Source organism: Nyctereutes procyonoides, unplaced genomic scaffold (genome assembly GCF_905146905.1).
Source record: "Nyctereutes procyonoides isolate TBG_1078 unplaced genomic scaffold, NYPRO_anot_genome, whole genome shotgun sequence".
NCBI classification, from domain to species: domain Eukaryota; kingdom Metazoa; phylum Chordata; class Mammalia; order Carnivora; family Canidae; genus Nyctereutes; species Nyctereutes procyonoides.
In genome coordinates, this window is record NW_026575135.1 from 56,923,295 (window position 1) to 56,946,670 (window position 23,376).

At 37.2% G+C, this 23,376-nt stretch overlaps 1 protein-coding gene across 1 annotated transcript in view; it reads left to right on the forward strand.

The window, feature by feature from the left end:
• Nucleotides 1–23,376, forward strand: part of FBN2 (fibrillin 2) — a 239,567-nt gene that overhangs the window by 95,952 nt on the left and 120,239 nt on the right. The window contains exon 8 of the mRNA XM_055302348.1: nt 21,490–21,615. Coding sequence (XP_055158323.1) covers nt 21,490–21,615 — 126 coding nt within the window. The remainder of the gene's footprint in view (nt 1–21,489; nt 21,616–23,376) is intronic.

Below are 23,376 nucleotides of genomic sequence, written 5' to 3' on the forward strand. Positions count from 1 at the left end.
AGAAAAAACATTATTAGTGTGTCAAAACTGTTTATGGGTGTTATTCCTGAAAATATTATTGATTAGAACAAAGTTCATAGTAAATTTTTTTATAAACACTTTATCCTTTTAGAGTAGTGACAGATTCATAACAAAATTGAGAGGAAGGTACATAGGTTTCCCATATTCTCCCTGACCCAATGCATGCATAGCTTCCCTTGCTATCAACATCCCCCACCAAAGTGGTACACTTGTTACAAATGATGAATGTACATTGTCTGACACACTATTATTACCCAAAGTCCGTAACCTACAATAGGATTCATTTCAGTATTGTGCATTTTTTTGAGTTTGCACAAACCTATAATGACATGTGTACATCATTATAGTGTTATACAGAGTATTTTTGCTAGTCTAAAAAATCCTTTCATATTAACTTTTTAAAATGAGTTCATACATAGAACTGTATTAAATAAAAAGTAATAGAGGTGATTAAAGGATATAGCAGTAGGTATAGAAATGTGGCTTCTTAATGACTAGAGTTTGAGAAATTACATTGTAAGATTTATTATTATTATTACCATCAGAGAGATATTTGACTTAAAAAAATAAATGTACTCCAGGCAGGAACTCACAGTTGCCATTGTGTTTGTCAGAGAGCTCCAAAGGAAAAGGAAGGTGCCACCATGATCAAAATAAATATAACTCTATTATCTTTCTTTGTAGGTCTATCTTTTTTAGTTATTACCTCGTATTCTTCTTACCCTTAAGTGCTTTTTTTTTTTAATCTTGTCAACTATCAGCTAATCTGCAGTTAGAAACCAGACCATTCCTGAAATTAGAAGAAAGAAAATTCTCTGAACATTATTAACATCATTGTAGGTTGTTCTACTCTTATGCATCTATCTCTATACTATGTGGGACATGAATCAGTGCAGAACTTAAAAGAGAAGGAATATGCATACTGTTGTAGCCAGTATCTTATTTTTTAAATATACTTTTCAAAGATAAAAATATGAGCAAACTCTAAAATTACTGCTGTATGCTTAGACATAAATAGGTTCTGGTTTAACATGAAGGCATATAAGAAAACACTCTCAATGATATTTAGAAAAAATATCAGAGGTTACTTTCTTGTTCTCTTAGGTTGTAAGTACAACAGATTTGAGGCCCTTTAAGATATTTTGTAATAGAAAACATTTGAAGTTTGTTAAAAAAAATAATTCTCATCCAATACTTTAGTAAAACCATATTGTGAATATTTCATTGTAGGCTTAGAAAATTAATTCAGCTTAACAAACTCATAGAATACAGCTATTCACAAATCAGATTATCATACTTTTTCCTCCCACATGGAATATTTTGCTTTAATTTACCATGGTAGAAAAAATATTTTTCATCATTAACTAATAAAAAACAGGAAGTGTAGTATTCTGGCATTAAGGTGAAATTTGATTTTACATTTTAAAATATTTTCTGTGTTTATTTTCCTTGAAGCTTCAAGATGGAAGATTTTTGGTCTTTATTCATGAGTATAATGTTACATCTCATATAAATCTCTTTTGTATTAATATATATAATCTATTTGTAGTGGCTAGTTAATTGAATACTAATATTTCTGTCTGTAATCAAGAAAGTAGGGCAACCCGGATGGCTCAGCAGTTTAGCACCGCCTTCGGCCCAGCATGTGATCCTGGAGACTCGGGATCAAGTCCCACGTCAGGCTCCCTGCATGGGGCCTGCTTCTCCCTCTCCCTCTGCCTCTGTCTTTGTCTCTCTCTCTCTCTCTCTCTCTCTCTCTTTCTATCTGTGTGTGTGTGTGTGTCTCATGAATAAATAAATAAAATCTTAGAAAAAAAAGAAAGTGTGCGGATCTCATGAATATAAAGTATTCTAGACTCTTCTCTTTGAAGGAGTCATTAAAATTTCATTGTGTTGCTCTTTTAGGAATGTTCCTATACTGTATGTAACTGCTGTTTTTATCATTTGCATAACTTGTGAGCAAGAGGAGTGAGCTAAGGGAGAGGAGAAGGGGGAGAAGAGGAAAGAGATTTTTCTGCCTTCAATGACTCATCCTGTATCTGCAGGCTGTAAAAAGAGAAGATCCTTAAAGAGGTTGAAGAGAACAGCAGTAAGGATCTTTTTTGAAAAGCGTTGTACATGAACTAGAGTTTTGGAGGGAAGAATATTAGTAGTGGAGGCTGACTCTTCTCTGAAAAGTCTCAGTTCTGCATTTCCTGAGTTTGAAAAGCAAAGGATACATTTTCCCATCTGCCAGGCAAAGACCTCACAGAAATGAAAAGGTTTATGTGGTCTTGCGATGGTGTTTGCCCACATAGACTCATGTTGGGTGGTTGACACTAGCATGAGAAGAAACTGTCAGAAATCTGGGGCTGATGGGAGAGTTGCTGGTGGCCAGAAAGAGGAGGTATCCCAAGGATCAATGGCGAAAGAGGAGACCCTCAGCGCTGGGAGGCTCCCCAAGATACCAGTAAAATCCTTAGGCTTTGTAGGTGCCATGTCCAGAGGGTAGCAGTGCCAGAGTTCACTCAGAAAAATATTTATTGAGTTCCTGGCACACTTCAATACCCTGAGAATAGAGTAGTGAACCAATAAGTAAAAATCCTTGCTCTCATGAAAGTTACTTTAGAAACAAGGGGCAGACAATAAACAAGTAAAATGTAATCTATACTGTCAAGTGTGATAAAACCACCAGAAAAACAAAGAAGGATGAGAGCCTATGAAAGGCTACTGGGAGTGTGAAGGAGATGACAGGACAAAGCGTAGCTGTGGGGGAAGTATTTCTGAGAGGAACCAGCCAAGGTAGCACCTTGAAACGGGGGGATCTCCTAGGTGGGGAGAGGACATTACAGAGACCATTGTGACTGGAACAGGGTGGCAAGGAGGAGACTACCTAGTGACAAAAGAGTGACAGATTCTGAGCAAAAGAGTGACAGATTCTGGCCTTCATTTGGGAGGTTTTACTATGGCTGCTGAGTGGTAAAAAGATAATAAGGGAACAAATGTGAAAGCAGAAAGACCGATCAGGAGCCTACTGCCATAGTCTAAGTGAGATGTGATGGTAGCCTGGACCAGGGGTTAACTGGTAAAAGTGATGAGAAGGAGTTGAATTTCAGATGGATTTTGCAGGTTGAGCCAACAGATTTTATTGACAGATCACTTATGGAGTAAAATAAGAAAAGAATCAAGTAATTCTGAGGTTTGGGGGATGGAAAGGATGAAGTTGCCATTAACTGAGATGGATTATGTTCTAGAACATAGTTGGGGGGAGTTATCAGGAGCTCTGCTTTAAAGTGGTTAATTGGAGACATCTGCTAGACATTCTGGTAGACATTTGTCAAGCTCAAGGGCAAGGGCAAGGCTGACATGATAAATTTAGGAGTCTTCAATTTACAGTTGATATTTAAAGGCATGACAATACATGAGATCAAGAAGTGAGCATTTTGATGGAGAAGTCTGAAGGTTGAGTCCTCAGATACATCAACATTTAAAGGTCCAAGAGAGGGGGATCCCTGGGTGGCTCAGCGGTTTGGCACCTGCCTTTGGCCCAGGGCGTGATCCTGGAGTCCTGGGATCGAGTTCCGCATCGGGCTCCTAGCCATGGAGCCTGCCTCTCCCTCCTCCTGTGTCTCTGTCTGTCTCTCTCTCTCTCTCTGTGTGTGTGTGTGTCTATCATAAATAAAAATAAATAAATCTTAAAAAAAATAAAGGTCCAAAAGATGAGAATGAACCAGAGAGAAGACTGAGAAGAAGTCAATTAGATCACACTTGCACCAACCATTAAGATCTTTGTTACAAGTGAATGTCCTTTCTCCTCCCCCCTGCAACCTTGAAAGTGCTAGTTACTCGTTAGGGAAGTAGGAATTAGATGAGAGAAGAAAAATGAAAACCATGTTCTCTCCATCCCTGGAGGCTTATAAGCCTCAGGCTGAAGCTGGGGAGGGGAAGAAGTTTCAATCGGATGAGAGATTAGAGCTATGTGATTGTTGGATTTGAGTGGACATTTTATTCATCTGAAAAGGATGGGAAAACCTAGGAAGTTTGAGAGATTTCCTAGGGTTAAGAAAGAATGGGTCAAAAGAAACTGCAGAATGGCACTGGCAGATAATAAAGTTGCTTTATGCTTGCACCTTAGTGATTTCAAATACTCACTGCTATATATTCTCTCAGTTTACATGAAACTGTTTTTTTTTAAAGATTTTATTTATTTATTCATAGAGACACAGAGAGAGAATGAGAGGCAGAGACACAGGCAGAGGGAGAAGCAGGCTCCATGCAGGGAGCCTGACGTGGGACTCGATCCAGGGTCTCCAGGGTCTCCAGGATCACGCCCTGGGCTGCAGGCAGCACTAAACCGCTGCGCCACCAGGGCTGCCCTACATGAAACTGTTAAAAACATAACTTCATGACTTATAGTTGATTTTGCATAAATCATCAAACAAGTGCTCTGAGTAATGTGAGGAAAAGGGAATTGAAACATGAAGGTCTTTCACAGTCTCAGTGAAGGACCCCCAAGGTGTTCTGGTATCTTTGAGAATTGCCCAGGTAACTTCCTCTGGACAAGCAGCAGTTCCCATCCTATACCATGAAGCAGTCATTCAAGTGTGTAATATGAGTGTGTCTCTGCGGCATTCACCCAGACAGAGTGGGACCCCAGTGAGGCCCAGTCACAGTTTTGGTGAGCCAATCCAGTCAGACGTTTTGCATTTGCTACTTCATGCAGAGAGAATGCTAGTGGATATCTTGTTAAATTTAGGCAACTCCATCGCATCCATGAGCAGATCACTGTGTGTACCTTCCAGGCTGACTCACACATCCATACCTACACACCCATTATATATACACACACACACACACACATATATATATATATATATAATGGGTGTGTATCTCTCTATAGTTCACTATATTTGTGGTTACTTATTGAATGTAAACTGAATGTTTATGAAGGTAACCAGTCAGGTGAATAAGGAAATCAACAAAATCCAAGAAAATACAACTGTACCAATTCTAGATTAACTTTCTTTATAAGAATTGTAAATAGTATGTGTCTTAGTAATGTTCATACCACTTTTATTGAGTTTCTTTTTTTAAGGTTTTATCTGAGAGAGAGAGATCACAAGCAGGGTGAGGGGCAGAGGGATAGGGAAAGGGACAACAAGCCAGCTCCCCACTCAACAGGGAGCCCAATGTGGGGCTCCATCCCAGGACCCTGAGATCATGACCTGAGCCAAAGGCTGATGCTTTTGAGATGGATTATGTTCTAGAACATAGTTGGGGGGAAACTGACTGGGACACCCAGGTGCCCTGGGTTTATTTCTTTTTATAGTAATGATGGGATTGAGGAAAGACCACCCCCCAAAAATACCACTTTGGTATATTGTTTTGAATTAAAATTGTTTATTTTGAATTAAAATTACTTAAGAAATGGCAATGTGAGAGGGACACTCTGACCTTCTTTTATACCTTGGAAAGTAGGAAATAAATTTCCCTTCCCACCTGAAGGGTGAAAGGCATCCTTATCTCCAGACAGAAAATTTAGGGCCAAGAAGCTGTATAAACAAACTTGGTTACTTCTTTATTTTGCTACTCCAAACCCTAACCCCTTTGTCAAATCTTCACAAATAATGTTCCTTTGTTTAAAAGGTATAAAAAGCTGCCTGCTTTGGTCACTTCTTTGAGTCTCATATTTCTATGGATTCCCTTACCATAAGAAATTAGTTTTTCTCCTATTCATCTCTCTTATGTTAATTAGTAGGCCAACCAAAGAATGTAGAAGGGAATAAGGGAAAAGTTTTTTCCTCTGCAGTAATAAGTATGAAAAGCACAGAGATTAATGAGTATATTATAATTCTATCATGGAATGTAGGACAGATTTCTTTTTTCTCTTACTGCCATTTATTCAGAAGATACAAAATAAAGAACTGGATGCACCATTAGGGTATTGATAAAAGATCAAGATTTCTTAAATTAAGGCTTTTACTGCATTAAGCCAAATACATTTTGAAATCCTGAGGGTTTTATAATTACATCTCAATATACTGATGCTTAACAAAAAAAATTGGAACAGAAAATATTAAATTCTTGCATTTTTGCCAAGTCCAAATGGTTATAGTAAATTTAACTTCGGAATTTCCTGACTTTTGTGTTGTTGAAATTGTAGGTTTTACCCAACATTAAAGGAGGCTTTCAATTTAATTTCCCTATATTTAAAATTTTTAAGGTAATTGTGGAAGGCAAGAAGAATGGGAAGAAAGCAAGCTTCTAGAGGACATAGTTTTAACAGCTCACCACTCAGTTGTTAAAAATATTCTCCTACAGAAGCTCAGCATCCTTATTTTAAGTCTTCAGGATTTTGGAACTTATAAACGATTTGGTGTTACTCATTTTGGGCTGAAAAAGGGTAACAAAATGTTTCTACTCTGAGTAAATTGAAAAAAGAGGAAAGGAAAAGCCACTGAATGGCTATACTTCTCAAGAAATAACCTTTTTGGGATGCAGACAAAAAATTTAAGCTCATATTGTTTGACTATATTATCAGTAACTTTTATGTCTTTTGAAATAGAAATAGCTTTCCAACTGTTTTAGTGTTAAAAAGCACTGTGATGGACTTGCCTCTTGCTGCCATTACTTCATGCCTGAGTTACTCCAAATTAGTGTTTAGAAAGATACAGTATTGATTTCAGGCCAAAAGGGAACCATTCATTACATGGCTACACAAGTAGCCTTTTAAAAAAAATGTCATTATTCTGCCTAAACAGACAAAAAAAAAAAACCCTCTTAACTGAGAATTCCCTTTGGTGCCCAGAGACTATTTTAAATGTACTTCCTTAGATCAATAACAAGAGAAAAGGGATCAAGAAGGAATATATAATCCTACTATGGTAAAACCATGAGATTACAAAAAATATTGACAATACACGATAGACAACATCTCTGTACAATGGATCGTGGGGTTTTCCGTCATCCTAAAAATATATCTTTCCCTTTCTATCTTTCTCTCTAGCTCCTACCCCCTCTTTTCCTTCTTCTTTACATCAAACCTGGGAATTATCTACAGTTATGCCTACTTTCTGTATTCTGCCTCATTCTGGAACCCTCTATGATCTGTGTAGTATCGTCTCTAGTTAAGTGAAGCTAATCTCATCAAGATCGCCAGGTAGAGTCTTCCTATTCCTTATCTTACCTGACTTTCCTGGGTCAGATAAAACATCATCTGGGACGTCTTTGTGGCTCAGTGGTTGAACATCTGCCTTCAGCTCAGCGCGTGATCCCAGGATCCTGGGACCAAGTCCCGCATCAGGCTCCCCACAGGAAGCCTGCTTCTCCCATTGCCTGTGTGTCTGCCTCTCTGTGTGTCTCATGAATAAATAAATGAAGTCTTTATTAAAAAACAAAACATCATCTACATGCAGCTGCCCCCTCCCTCCAAATGGAGTGCCTATAATCTGTCTCCTGTGTTCCCTACCTTTGATCTAGTGAGCCTGTACCCTCCCCCACAGTTACCTCAACCTTAGCGTGCAGAATTGTAGCTCCCCAAACCCACCCTTTGTGTACCTTACCAAGCACTTCCACTATACCTTGTCACAATCCTAAATCTAGGATTCCTAGATCTTGATTCCTCCCTTTCTTGACACATATTTTTTTAAAGATTGATTGATTGATTGATTGATGAGAGAGCATGTGCATACTCAGTGGGGGAGGGGCAGAGGGGGAGAATCTCAAGCCAAGTCCCCTTAGGCCCTAGAGCCTGACACAGAGCTGAAGTTGGATCTCATGACCTGAGCTGAACCCAAAAGTCAGGCCACGTAACTGGCTGAGCCACCCAGGTGCACCCTGACACATTTTTACTACCAAGGTATTTGAATGAATTGTGTTTCCTAAATGTATTTGGAATTTATCCACTCTTCTGTGCCTTGATCCCTATCATCTCTTTTGGATTACTGAGCTTTCTTTGGCATCTCCCTACATCCTGCTTGTCCCACTGCAGTCCTTTCTCCACATTGTAGGCACAGTGATCTTGCCAGACCATGTTTGGCCATGTCACTTCTCTGTTTGAGTCCCTTGATTTTTTTATGAAGTTCCTACATGAGCATCCTCTACTTCCTTCTCTAGCTTCATTTCTTTCTACATATTCTGTGATTCAGACCCATTAACATTTACTTAGTTCCTCAAATAAATCATGCTCCCTCTTGCTTCACCTTTGTGTGTGCTCTTCCCTCTGCCTAGAAGAGAGTATTCCATTTTCATCTTCATAGCCTGATGTGGTCCTCTTTATATGATGTGTTTTCGTGTGACTGTCCAGGGAAAGTCTTTTCTGACCCATTTCTCTTCTATGTTTCCTTTTCACCCTGCACTGCTCATGCTTTAGTGTTTATCACACCACATTGTCATCAGTATCATTGTGCTCTTTTGGCTACCACCACCAGCTGGGGAAGGAGTCCAGCAAATCCCTGGTTTCAGCTCTACTCATTGCTTTGCAATTCTATTTGTGGTCCAAGGAAACGTTTATCTTGTGTTTTGGAAACAGCTGGGTCTTCTTTTTTTTTTCTTTTTATATGTCATCTATCATGGTTATGTGTTTGGGATAGAAGGGGGGAGTGCTAGAGCATTTTTTTAAAGAGTTTATTCATTTATTTGAGAGAGAGAGAGAGAATATGAATGAGGGACGGGTAGAGGGAGAAGCAGGCTCTCCCCTGAGCAGGGGGCCAGATATGGGGCTTGATTCCAGGACCCTGAGATCATGACCTGAGCTGAAGGCACATGTTTAACTGACTGAGCCACTCAGGTGCCCCAGAGAACATCTTGACTAGAAATCACAATCTGCATGTTTAGTAAGCTGTCCAGGTGATGTTTTTGTGTGCACATTAAAGTTTTTGTGACATGTGCTCTATTTTATTTTACCTAAAAGACTGAAGCTATTTGATGTGAACTTATTCAACCTCAGATTATCTTATTTCATACTTGATTTCCATTTTCACTGCCTTTGATGAAGTGTCTTTGCATTTTTCAAGAGCAAAATGTTCTGGCTCTATACTTCCTTCTGTGATCTTTCTAGACTCCTAACTCTTACTGTTAATTAGCTCAGTTTCTAGCTTGTATCTCTTCTCATTCCTGATTCTCCTTACCTACAATCAAGGCCATCCTAAACCACATTTTTTTTAAGTTGGTTGGCTTGCTTTTATTAAAACCCACTCCTCTTATTTGATTTCCCACAAACATTGAGAACTAAAATACTTTAAAATTGTGATTTGATGAGCATTGGGTATTATACGCAACTGATAAAGTATTGAACATTACATCTGAAACTAAGTATGTACTATAGGTTGGCTAATTGAATTTAAATTAAAAAAAAATAAAATAGTGATCAACTCAAACATCTCCAAGCCTGGTTGAATTCAATTTGGGAAAACTGTGTGGGGGTTCCTCAAAGAGTTAAAAATAGAACTGCCCTGCAACCCAGCAATTGCACTGCTGGGGATTTACCCCAAAGATACAGATGCAGTGAAACGCTGGGACAGCAGCACCCCAATGTCTAAACCACATTAACAACAAAACTCCTTTCCTCTGTCTCTTTAGTTTCTTGTCAATATTATTTCTTTCTTTCTTTGCTATAAGGTTTCCTAAAGGCTTAATATACACCAGTGATTTCAACTTCTACCCCACCAATTATTTCTTATCCTTTTATAAAATTGCCTTTGTTCTCATGACTCCCTCATAGCATTTACTATTCTTGGTTACCATGTTTCTTCTTAAATATCATTCCATGAGGTCTGAGTTTCCTCTGGTGCTATAACATATTAACAAAAACTTAGTGACTTAAAGCACAGATTTGTTATTTTATATTTTTGGAAATATGAAGTCCAAAATAGGTCTCACCAGGCTGAAGTCAAGGTGTGGACAGGACAGCATATTCCTTCTGGAGTGGCTAGGGAAGAATTCATTTTACTTTTCCAGCTCCTAGAAACTTCCTTATTCCTGGCTTGCGGCCCCCTTCCATCTTTGAAGCTAGCAATATAGCATCTTCAAATCTTTCTTCAAACCTGACACTGTTGCCTCATCTTCCACTTACAAGGATTCTTTATTACATTGAACCTAGGACTAGATAATACAGGATTATCTCCCCATCTCAACTTGAGTTATTTGCAATCTTGAATCCCCTTTGTCATATGAACTGACATAGTTATGGGTTCCCAGGATTAGGACTCTGACATCATTGGTGAGCCATTATTTTGCCTGTTACATTGGACTTCTTTGAAATTTAAATCAGGGGCTCTTGTGTGGTACACTTGGTTGAGTGTCTGAATCTTGGTTTTGGCTCAGGTCATGATGCCAGGGTCATGAGATTGAGCCCTGCTTTGGGCTTGAAACTCAGCCTAGAGTCTGCTTCATGATTCTCTCCCTCTGCCCCTCCTGTGTTCTGTTCTCTTTCTCTCTCTCTCTCTCTCTCTCTCCCTCCCTCCCTCCCTCCCTCCCTCCCTCCCTCCCTCCCTCCCTCCATCCCTCCCTCCCTCCCTCCCTCCCTCTCTTAAATACATACATACATACATATTTTTTAAAAATTTAAATCACTTTTCAAAATAAAATAAAATTTAAATACCTTTTCAGTAATCCTGGTGAGCTTTCTTTTCTTTTTTATCTTCGCTTGCTATCTCTCTTCTTTCAAATGAATATATCCCCTTAGAAAGTGTTGTTACCATCCTCTCTTTTGTTCTTTTCTCTTTATATTCTCTGCTTAACTGATTTTATTTATTTTATTTTATTTTATTTATTTAATATTTATTTTATTTGATTTTATTTGCACTGGTTTTGGTTTCAACTATCTTTATCCATAGCTGCTGATCCCTTTATAGAAATCTACCCTGGATTTTCAGCCATTTTCTAGATACTTAGCTCAAAATGTTAATGAAACCATCAAGTTTCCCAAAAATCTACTTCCTTGGGCACACCTGGGTGGCTCAGCAGTTGAGTGTCTGCCTTTGGCTTAGGTAGTGATCCCGGGATCAAGTCCCACAACAGGCTCCCTGTGGAGCCTGTTTTCCCTCTGCCTATGTCTCTGCCTCTCTTTCTCTGTCTCTCATGAATAAATACAATCTTTAAAAATATATATATACTTCCTTGATTTTATCAATTTTTTAATATTAGTTCAGTAATGAAATTTTACCCTCCCTTTCTCTTATTCTTGGTTTTACTTTCAGGATGCTTTTTCCATTCATTGTTTCCTTTCCTAGACCCCATCATTCACTGGAGCTTTGACCATATTATCCCTGCCTTGTTCTTACCTTAGCCCTGTTCTTCTTTATCAACACTGGTAGGTACATTTACCAAAAGTAAAGTTATTTGTATTAAGTTTTTGATTTTAATTCCAGTATGGTTAACATACAGTGTTACATTAGTTTCAGGCATACAATATATGATTCAACATATACATTGTTCTTCAGTAGTCATCATGATGAATGTATTCTTTAATTCCCATGAAAAGTAAAATTCTTACTCTTTCCCTGCTTAGTGATTTAGGTTCTCCTCATTGCTTCAAAATAAGGACAGATTCCTAAAAATGACATTCTGACTTTCCAGTTGTATTTTCTTCTACTCCCTTATAAATACTCTCAGCTCATGGGAAACTGTTCATTCCTCATCCATACCTTTTAATTGTTCACCTCTGTACTTTGGCTTATAGTGTCTCCTCTGTCTGAAAGAACTCCTGTCATCTTCTCTCCATGTTGCAGTTCTGTTCCATGCCTTAGGGTTCCTTATTACTGTTCCTTATTACTGTGTCCTCCAGGAGCTTTTCCTTGTTCTCATAATTGAATTGAGATAGTATATTGTTGACCTTCTCTGGTGGAATCCATCATATTGTGCCTTGTTTTACATTTACTTAATAGATTATACTACTATACTAGATTATAATACTACACTACTTAATAGATTATAAATTCATAGAAAGCCAGGCTCCTGGTATTTCTCATCTCCTTTCCCTACCCTCATTCCATTTTCAGAAGCTCTCATCCAGGTGGGAACAACAGAGTGAACTGCTTTTCCTTCTACACCCAGCTTCCACTGGTAGGTGGGAGGCTTACCCCAGGTTGTACCACTGGTGATTGTCCAATGGCACCAACTCCAGTTTGTTCAAAGAACAGAGGTTCCATTCAGGGAGGGATATACTGAGAATACAGGAGCTGCCAGTCTCCTTCCAGTGTTCCTGCTGGTAGAGCAGATGCATCACTGCAGGAAAAGTGAGTCCTTTCACCGATGTCTCTGAAGTACCCAGGGAACAGGCAGATCATGAGGACTGAGAAAGCCTTAGCTCTGCTTGAAAGGACAACTTTATTTGGAACAGGAAATGGAGAACTCTATACCTAAGGGCACTATCATACACAGTAGAAATTTTGGAGGGAGACAATTAAGAGGAGGTGAGTAGCCCAATGATTCAAGCAAAATAGTAGCACATCCAGAAAGTTAACAGAATTAGATAGAGTCCAGAAGAGCCCTCCTAGGATCCCACTCAACTCTGAGATTTGAGAAGGTTGTGATATGTGCTAGGCTGCATGCACTCAGGAGCAGAATGTCGGACTTAAAAGCATTTCTCAAGCAACACACAGACCTATCAGTGCAGGACAGAGGCCTCACTGACACAAAGGCTTCAAATCAATCTCTGACAAAAACTGAATAATTTAAGCTACTCTGACCAAGGAGTGACTCCTAGGAAGCCAGGCTTAAAAATTATAACACAGATGTCCCTACCCATGTACAATTACATACGTGCCCAAAGCTCTACCTCCTCAAGCGAGATCAGAGAGGGGACTTACAAACTACTCTTCCTTGGCTATACATGGGGCAAAAAACTCCACATACTCTTTTTAACTGTGATAGCATCTTCTATGCCACATGCACATCCGGCAGCAAGCAGTAGAACTCTAACTGGCTAAGGGGCCTTAAGTACAAAATTTGACCAATCAGTACATTGCACAGTCTATAGAAGACATACTTTAAAATAAAATATACACATGGGTTGAATATTAAAAGAAAAAAGATGCATCATATAAACCACAAACAGCTAGCTAGAATGGCTAACTTATTATCAGACAAAATAGATTTTAAATAAAAAATTGCTAGGAACGTTTCCTAGTGATAAAAGGATTAATCTACCAGAGTTATGTTTATAAAAATGTATATGCTCCTAACAACAGATTCCCAAATACATGAAGCAAAACTAACAGAATTGAAGGGAGAAATATACACTTTATCAACAATACTGGAGAATTCAATACCCCACTTTCAGTTATGGATACAGTAATACAGCAATGAGGCAGAAGATAAACAACTAGAACAGTGAACAACATGATAAACTAATTAGATCTGACACACATCTGAAGAACACTCCACACAACAGAATATATATTATTCTTGAAATTACACAAAATGTTTTCCACAACAGACCATATGCTGGGCCATAAAACAAGGCTTAATAAAATTTGGAAAGATTGAAGTCATGCAAAGGATGTTCTCCAACCACAATGGAATTAAATGAAATTAATAACAGAAAGAAATTTGGAAGATTAACAAGTATGTAAAAATTAAGCAGCAGATTACTAAGTAACTAATGGTGCAGAGAAGATTCACAGGGAAACCAGAAAATAATTTGAGATGAATGAAAAAAAAAAGAATAGGCAAAACTGTGAGATGCATTTCAAGCCATCCTTAGAGGGAAATCTCTAGCTGTAAAACACCTCTACTAAAAAGAAAGATCACAAACCAATAACCTAATCAGACTGAAAATAAGGAAAATCGAGCTCAGAAAATAATAGAGGATGTCAACAAAACAAGCAGTTGATTGAAAAGGTCAGCAAAGTTGACAATCCTTTAGTTAGACTGAACAAGAAAAAAGAAAACTCAAATTACAAGTCATAAGTGAAAGAAAACACATCACCAGTGACCTACAAAAATTATCATAAAGTAATATAATGGCCAACTATATGCCAATAAATTAGACCACTTAGATAAAAAGAGTAAGCCCTTGAAAGACACAAACTACCAAAACTGTCTTTAGAAGAAATGGAAATATCTGAATAGATTTAATATTACGTTGTGGTAACATGTTATAGCAATTGTAAAGAGATCCAATTAGTACTTTTAAAAATTTCCCAGAAGAAAGAAAATTCCAAGCCCAGATAACTTCAGTGGTAAATTCTACAAAACTTTCAAGAAAGAATTAATCCCAATATTTCCTAAACTCTTCCCCAAAATAGATAAGGTAGAAATGTCTCCCAGTTCTTTTTCTGAGGAGTGTCACACTGATACTAAACCCAAAGAAAATAAGAAAAAAATTAGAGATAAATATTAATATTCCTCATTGAATACGATGTAAATATCCTCAAGAAACTATTAGCACATGGAGTCCAACTACATACAAAAAGGATTATACATCATAATCATATATTCTCATTATATACACATACATATTTATTCCAGGAATTCAAGGTGGGGTTGTTCAGCCTTTGAAAAATCAAATGATGTAATACACCATCCAAATACTTGAATAATAAAAGACAAAAGCCATATAGTCATTTCAATAGATGAAAAAAATGCATTAAGAAAATATGACACCTTTTCATGATAAAAATGATCAACAAATTAGGAATCAAAAGAAACATCCTTTACTTGATCAAGGGCAGTTATGAAAAACTATGGTTAACATATGTCCTGGCAAAAGAATGAATGCTTCTGACTAATGGAGCAGTTAGGTAAGAAAAGGAAATAAATAGTATCCAGATTAGAAAAGAGAAAGGAATGCAATGTGCAGATGTGCAGATGACATACCTTTGGTGGAGAAGATGTCAACTATAAAGTGAAAAGCTATCCATCGAAGTGAAGGAAGTGTCCTCTAAAAAACTATTGGAGCATGAGAGACACCTAACTCTGGGAAACGAACAAGGGGTGTTGGAAGGGAGGTGGGCGAGGGGTTGGGGTGGCTGGGTGACAGGCACTGAAGGGGGCACTTGACAGGATGAGCACTGGGTGTTATGCTATATGTACAAATCAAACTCCAATAAAAAAATATACAAAAAAAAAGAAAGGGGAGCTGCAATTTTTTTCATTAAAAATAAAAAGGGAAAAAAGACAATAAATAAATAAAACTATTGGATCCAATAAAAGAGTTCAGCCAGGTTGATGTTATGCAAACTTATGGTGCAAACTTCAGTGGTTTTTAGTATATTCACAGGGTTGTGCAGTCATTGCTACAACTTAATTTATGAATATTTTCATCCCTTCAAAAGTACTTCCATCTCATCAGTAGTCACTCTCCCTACCTCCCTCTAAGCTTTAGGAAGTAACTAACCTATATAAAACTAGAAGATCTACAACTAATAATGACTCATCTGTCTCTATAGGTTTGCCTGTTCTGGACATTCCTATAAATGGAATCATAAAATATATGGTATTTCATAACTGGCTTGTTTGATTTAATACAACAATATATAAAACTCAGTTGCATAGCCATACACTAGTGGTGAACATTCTGAAAGTGAAACTAAGAAAAAGATTCCATTTATGATTGAATCAAAAAGAATAAAATTCTAGGGATACATTTAACATGGGAAGTGAAAGAATTTTTTTTGAAGTGAAAGAATTTTACATTTAAAACTCCAAAACCCTTTTGAAAGAAATTAAAGAGGCTCTAAATAAATGGAAATATATTCCATGTTTGTAGATTGTAATACTTAATATTGTTAGGATGATAACATTTCCCAAATTGATGCAACACAATCCCTGTTGCAATCCCAATTTGCTTCCCCCCCACCACCACAAATTAGCAGCCTATTCTAAGGTTCATATTGGAAATTCATATGCAAGTTATGTGTCAGATATAGGACGCATATAAAAAACCTTTTCAACTCAGTTCTCTCATACTGCTAAAAACTGAACAAAGCAATTAGATATTTCTCCAAAGAAGTATAAGAAGCCAGTAAGCATATTAAAATGTGCTCAACATCTTTAGTCATTAGGGAAATGCAAACCCAAACTACAGTGTGATACCACTTCACATTATTAAAATAAAAAAGATAATAATGACTTTTGGCAAGGATGTGGAGAAACTGGAATCTCCATACATTGCTAGTGGGAATTTAAAACACTATAGGTGCTTTGGAAGACAATTTAGCAGTTCCTCAATAAATTAAACATAGAGTTACCTTATGACTGAGCAATTTCCCTTTTAGGTGTATACCCAAGGGAGATGAAAACATAAAACTAGTACCCAAATGTTCATAGCAGCTCTTTCCATAATAGCCAAAAAATGGAAATAACTTGAATATCCATCAACTGATGAATGAATAAATGAATAAATAAAATGTGATATATCCATACACTGTAATATTCAGGCATTAGAAGGCGGAAGTACTAGTGTATGCCACAACATTGATAACCTTGAAAATGTTATATTTTGAAGGGATGAAAATATTCTAAAATTAAGTTGTAGCAATGACTGCACAACCCTGTAAATATACTAAAAACCATTGAAGTTTGCACTGTAAGTAGATGAATTATACTACCATATAATATTTATATTTCAATAAAACTTTATGAATATATGACTGAATTTTGAGTACACTTGATACACATCATGCATTCAAAATTTGAATAGGGGAAAGCAAACATTATTTTTCCATTATAGCTTATCTTAACATTTCAGTAATGCTTGTTCTCCTTATTTCAAATGCTTGAAATAGGTAGCAGCTTACTCTGTTTAAAATTTAGTTGTGAATTTAAATAGCATATTAAATAACTGAAATTCAGTGTAAAGTGGAAATATGCCTTTTTTCCTATAAGAAAAATTATACAGAATAGTCCAGATACATAAAGTTCCTTGACATTGACAGAAAGAAAATACGAATGCTTTTTTCAAACAAAATTTCTTATTTTATTTGTTTTAAGTTCTCTGTAGCATAATTGTTACATGGACTGCTTTATAGTATGACGTCCATATTGGAATTGACAGGATCTCTAGGGCCATGTTCTTAGAATTCAATGATATCTGAGATCACACTTAGCACTACTTACCAAATTATTCAACATATTCTGCTTAGAGTAAGATTTACAGTAAATGTTGTAAATGTTGGTTGACAAATATGAGGTTCTGTGGTTTGGCAGTCAAATCTGTCAGATGGTTTTGCTTAGATCTAATTTTCTTTTAGGAAAAAAAACAAAAAAAAAGAAGAACACTGTGCTCAACTTCTTCAAATTACCAAGCACTTTCTAGCCCTTCTCTTTCTTTACCCTTCCATGCTGTACTCAGCAACCCTCTCCATTTGACAGTGTCCTTGCTGGCCTTCATTCCTCATACTCTTCCTCTTCTTGCCCTCATTTTTCCTTCCTGGGTCTCCCATAATGGGAGACTTTGACTTTTGACTTCTCTTAAATGGTGGTGGTTCTCAGAAGTGCCCTCCTTAACTTCTGTTCTCTTAATTTATGTGTCTCCTTTGGACATCTCATTTATTGCCACAACTTCAAACACAATCCTCTGAGTTGGTGATAATTTACAAATGTATGTCTTTATGGCTCATGTCTTTATTCAGTTTCAAATTTGTAGCTATTCAGTTGAAATTGCTGACCACTTCTCTCAAAAATCTCAAGTTCAAAAAGTCTAAAACCCAGTCCAACCTTAAAATGTCTTCTTCCCTCCATATCCCATCCTCAGTTAATAGCACTACCATTATCTCCATTGTTTATCAAACTAGAAGTCTAAGATATTATTATCCAGTAGCAAAGTCCTATTGATTTCCCCTTCTTCGTATCTCATGAATATGTGTTCTCTTCCTCATCATAAAGCCTACTCCATGCTTTCATCATTGATCACTAGGCTGTTTATTATCTGTCCACATTACCCATAAGAATTGTCCTTCTAAAATATTGATTTGCCTATGTAATGCTCTTGTTCAGTTTAACCTCCTTCAGAGACACCACTGATCACCTCAGAATAAAAGCCAAAGTCCTTGGGAGGACTCTGCAGGATTCAGCATATGGCTAGCTATCTAAACTCATCTTCTATCAACATCCTACCCATTCTGGTACATTTCCCATGCTTCAGGTGTGCTCTGTTTTCGGATGTACTCACCCATTCTGTTTTTTTGGTTTTATTTTTTGTTTGTTTTTTGAGATTTTATTTATTTACTTGACATAGTACACAACCAGAGGAATAGCAGAAGGAGAGGGAGAAACAGGCCCCATGCAGAACTCAATCCCAGGACCCTGGGATCATGACCTGAGCTGAAGGCAGACACATAACTGACTGAGCCACTCGAGTGCCCCTTGTTTTAGTTTTTGTTCTTTTTTATTAGTCTAAAGTTGACTGTATTCCACTTAACCACAGTTGTTGGTTCAGAACTCCAGGACTTTGCCAACCAGCATATTCTCCTAGTTAGAGGAATGTAGTTCAGAACATTAGCACAAAAAAATGTTTGCTGTGTGCTCCTGGGAAAAAAATATTCTCCTTTCTAAGAGACAGCCACAGAAAGAGAAAGCCTCTCTTGCACTAGATACTCCAAAGATCTAGCCTAGAACTTTCCCATTAGGGAAGACAGCCTAAGGATGAAATCAAAGCCCTGAGGAGGACGTAGTTGAGCGCATCTCAAAGAAACTGAGAAAGAGACATTGGCTTAAACCAACCCTGATGTCCATGCCATATGGACTTCAGATTTGCATGCTATTCATTTTTTGGTTTATGTCCATTTAGACCACTTTTTCTGCTGTTTGCCAACCAAAGTCACCAAACTGATAAAGTTTTAAAGATTTTAATTTTTATTTGAGAGAATGTGTGCACATGTGTGTATGCTCAAGTTGGGAGAGTGGCAGAGAGAGAGAGAGAGAGAGAGAGAGAATCGCAAGCAGAGTCTGTGCTGGCATGGAGCCCGACCTGAAGCTCAATTTCATGACCCCATGGTCATGACCTGGGCCACTGAAGTGCCCCCTGATAAATAAACTTTTTTTAAAAAGTCAAGGGATGGTTGTCCCCAGAGACACTTTAGTTATGCAGAGGATGAATGAAACCAACTCCTTTTTTTAAGACTTTGCCTTTTCCCATGAATAGACTTATCACTCTTAAACACACTTCTGTATATCTTGCCAGGCAGTGTATGTTTTCTATTTGTAAGGATATACTTTCAAATCTGATTGTTACATAAAATCTTGAAGAACTAATATTACAAAAGAGCTAAAAGCACATATCCTTCCTACTATAAATTTTAGTGCTAAGTTTAAATTTAAACTTATGGATAAATATTGGTTGGGCATGACTGCGTTGAAATGCAGGGTGTTTTGATCCGTCCAAAAAAAAGAAAAAGAAGTGAATTTTTCCAATTTAGGTGAAAGCCTACCCCAAAATGAAATACATTGCTATTGTTCATGTAGGATCCCTAAATACTTTAGTAGGAGCCTTTTTTCATACAATTACTTGGAAGCTAACCTCCTAAGGTTTCTAGTTAACTCTAAGAATTATGAAACATGGAGTTTTGCACACTAAAATATTTAATACAAAAACCACAAACTTAATGGCACTCCATGTGTTCTACTCTGTCCCAGATTTTTTTTTCCTTAAAGAAGAAAAATGTTAAGCATCTTTCATTTTTCTACTCTTTGTTGTCAGGGGAGTATTTGGAAATAGAGCACAAAGATGTTCTTTATGATGAAAGGAAATGCCTGGAAATGAGTTAATGCTTAAATGAAGGACCTAAGGTTTCTGATTTTTAAGAACTTAGATCAATCCTGAGCTCTTTTTGTGCCTTGACTTTTCGTATGACTGTAGAAGATCAGAAAGCAGCTTAAGGTGTTTCACCTGTGTAGAGTTTGCTGCTCTACTGTGTACTCCTCTCTTTCATAGTCTTCCTTATCCTCAAGTGACTGATCAGTGTATTTGGTGATTAAAGCACAGCTCTTCTAGTTTCCTTTCTGTTCTGGATCCATGTTTGATTTTGTTAAGATGCACCACATGAAGATAGCAACACAAGACATAGTAGGCCCAAATTTGGCACACATGATTTCATTATGTTGCATTAAATCTGAAGGTAACTGCACCACATTATGTACTTGGTTCTCATGCAGTCAACTCATGTTAGAGTTCTGATCTCTCTTAGGGAATTGGTCAATTTTGATTTGTACCACTGTGCCTTCAGTGGCTAACTGCTAAGCCTCAAATGAAGATATTATTTCAGGGAATGTCTGAATCTTTTAACTTTTTTATATGCGAACATTCCAAGAAGACGCACAGGCTTCTAGTTATTTCATGACACAGCTTGTAGGCAGGAGTAACTTGTCAGAATAAATGGAGGAAAAAAGAATGATTAGATCAATGGAGGAATTCAAGGATAAGTATTACCAACCATTTTTTAAATTGTGGGGTTTAAAATTTCTTTCCTTGTATTTACAAGAATATAATTTTTCCTGTTTCTTTATTGATACATTAAAAATAAATTTATCCAACTTAAAACCTCAAAGAAACTTAAAAGCTCAGGTTTGCTTTTCCATAATCACTATGTTTATGACTTTTAAATCCTTCTCTGTATTTCATGGTCTTGGTAGCTCTGTGCCCTAAAGAAGATGGCCAACTCCTAGGCATCTGTGGCTGGATTTCGCTCACAATTGCTCATTTCCTCTTAAATGCATTAGCACATAGGTCCCAGTGAACTTAATTGTAGTTTTGTTTGACTTTCCACCTCTCCCTCTGCTTACTGAACTAGAAGAAAAAATATGTTAACGGTTATATAAATGGCCAAGTTTTCTGCGTTAATGAAAGTTTAGAAGAAAGATCTTTCCTGAATGTGCAAGGGAATAGACTAGTCCCGGCCTTGAGTAAGCAGAACCTGATAAGTGCAGGGAAGTACAATAAGAAAACTGGACCCCTCCCAAAGCCTCCCAACTTTGCCCTCTGCCATGTTTCTGTATTATTTTAGATTTAAAATTAATTCCCAGAATGTCATATATACCCCTATTCAAATGGAAGTACAAAAACATATCCTGAAGCCAGATAGAAGAAAAAATTACTTGCTATCCTCCATTGGTCAAATAATTAGCGTGAAAATCAGCTATAAATTTTTAAACATATTTAGTTATTCCACATTTTAAAGTGTAATTCCTGTATGTGTTTTTTTAAAGGCTGTAGTAGGGATAATTCCCTAATTGATATAGAATGGAAACGAAAACACTGACATCTTTACTTATTTTCAATTTAAATTGTGCTTGGGGGCGGGGGAGAGAAGGATATAGAGTTTTGCTTTAGTTGGCATTGTTTTACTGCCATGGGAGTTTACTTTCATCTCAGTTCCCATAGATATGTGTGAGAAATTCTTTGGGGTCTGAAACAAGAGTATATTCAGGGTTATATGATCTGACCTAATCAACCATGAGTGCTCTGATACTGTTAAAAAAAAAAATCCCTTGTCCAAGCTGTTTAATGGAGGCCTTTCTCAATCATCTTCTCCTCCTTCCCTTGATTAGACATCGATGAGTGCAACGTCATTCCTGGGATATGTGAGACTGGAGAGTGTTCCAACACCGTGGGAAGCTATTTTTGCATTTGTCCACGTGGATATGTAACCTCAACAGATGGCTCTCGGTGCATCGGTAAGCCTTGGATTTTTGAAGCCATGATACAGAGCTTCTTTATAATAACAGAATAGCCCAAACATGTATGAAGATGGCAACAATTATAAAATCATTGGGAAAAATAACTGAAAAGGTGGTTTAAAATAAATGGTACCACTATTGAAGGATTGATAGACCAGGTGCTCTTTGCAAAGACTTCAGTTTCAGAAGCCATCTGGGTTTGTTTTATGTTGTCAAAGTCATTTTGGAAATGAAGAAAGACTTCCTCAAGACATTGCTCTTGCCCAGTGCTAGAGACACAATGGCAGAAGAAAGATTTTTTTTTTTTTAAATCTGCCTCGGGAGACAGAATGTAGTAATTAAAGCTTCTTTCCTTGGTATGAATCATGAATGTAGTCAATGTCTTATTTACTTAGAGCTTGTTTATTCCAGTGAAAAGAGTTTTTACAAAAAAGAAATTGACACCTTTAATTTTGTGTTTTAAGTATAGTTAAAGTAAAGCCAAATATATGTGTATGTTTTCCTTTGTTTGGAAAGATGAAACAGTGTTTCTCAGTCATAGTCTGGGTCATTCGTTATTGAGCAAAGCTTAAACTTAGGGCCACCATCCAACAGTGAATGTGAGAGGTGTAGATCCTGCCTTCAGAATACTGTATTGTCATCACATATACTAGTAGAAGAATAGCAATGGCCATAATAGAAAAAACAGAGTTAGTGGGAGTAAAAATAATCATTACCATTTATGAAATACATGCCATGTATAAGGTACTGCACATCTATATTACTCCCATTATCTCAGAGCTGTGTGGCCTTGGGGAAGCTACTGATTCCTCTCTGCCTCAGTTTTTTTCTAGTAAATGTGCAATAAAACATTTTTTATTATTATTAGGAGGAGGAGGAGGAGACGGATGTGCCTCTGCTGGACCTGTATGTTACATAATCCTTATAACAGCCCTGTGTGATAAGTGTAATTACTCAGATTTGAAGACCAAGAAATTGAGGTTCAGAAAGGTTAAGGACTTACACAATGGTGCAGAGCCAGTAGACGGAGCCAGTGCTCTGTTACTGCCACACTATACTGTCTCCTTAGCTTCTTTGTGCCTAGATATCAAGGTCTCTAGTGTGAGTGGTTTCTCCAGCACCATGCTGTCAATCTGCTTCAATAGGAAGGATGTCTCCGTCTGGCCTTCCTCTCCCATCTTAGAGTAATGATATTAGAATAATAGTTGTTTGTTCTTTATAATGCATGAAAGTTCCTATCTTACTTTAGGTCAAACATTTCATGTGGAATATTAAGTCTAGAAAATGGAGAATGTTAACTGGCTTTAGAATCAGTGTGCCCATTGACTCACTGCATGTAAGTAATTCATTTAATATAATTTTGAAGTCAGAGGTCTGTGAGAGTTGAAAGCTAGTAGAACTACCTCCACTTGGCTTGATTTTTCTAAAACAATATATGTACACACACATACACACATGCATCAGCTTTGAAAAGGCATGGATTCAACACTGTAGGAGGAATACCAATGTGGGAGTCATCACTGAATATCATTGGCTCATACTGTAGACCCTAGTTTCAGGAAACTTGTGTTCTAGAATATGGCTAGAAGCAAAAGGGAGGCTGGAGAAGTAAGTGAGGTTATTGTTGTGAAGTTCTGGAAATCCACATAAGGTGTATGTATTTTATATATACAGTGGAATAATTGAAGGCTTTTGAGAATTGATTGGAGTGGAGGTGGTAAGGGGTGAGAAGAGAAGCAAACTAGTTAGAAAAGAGGA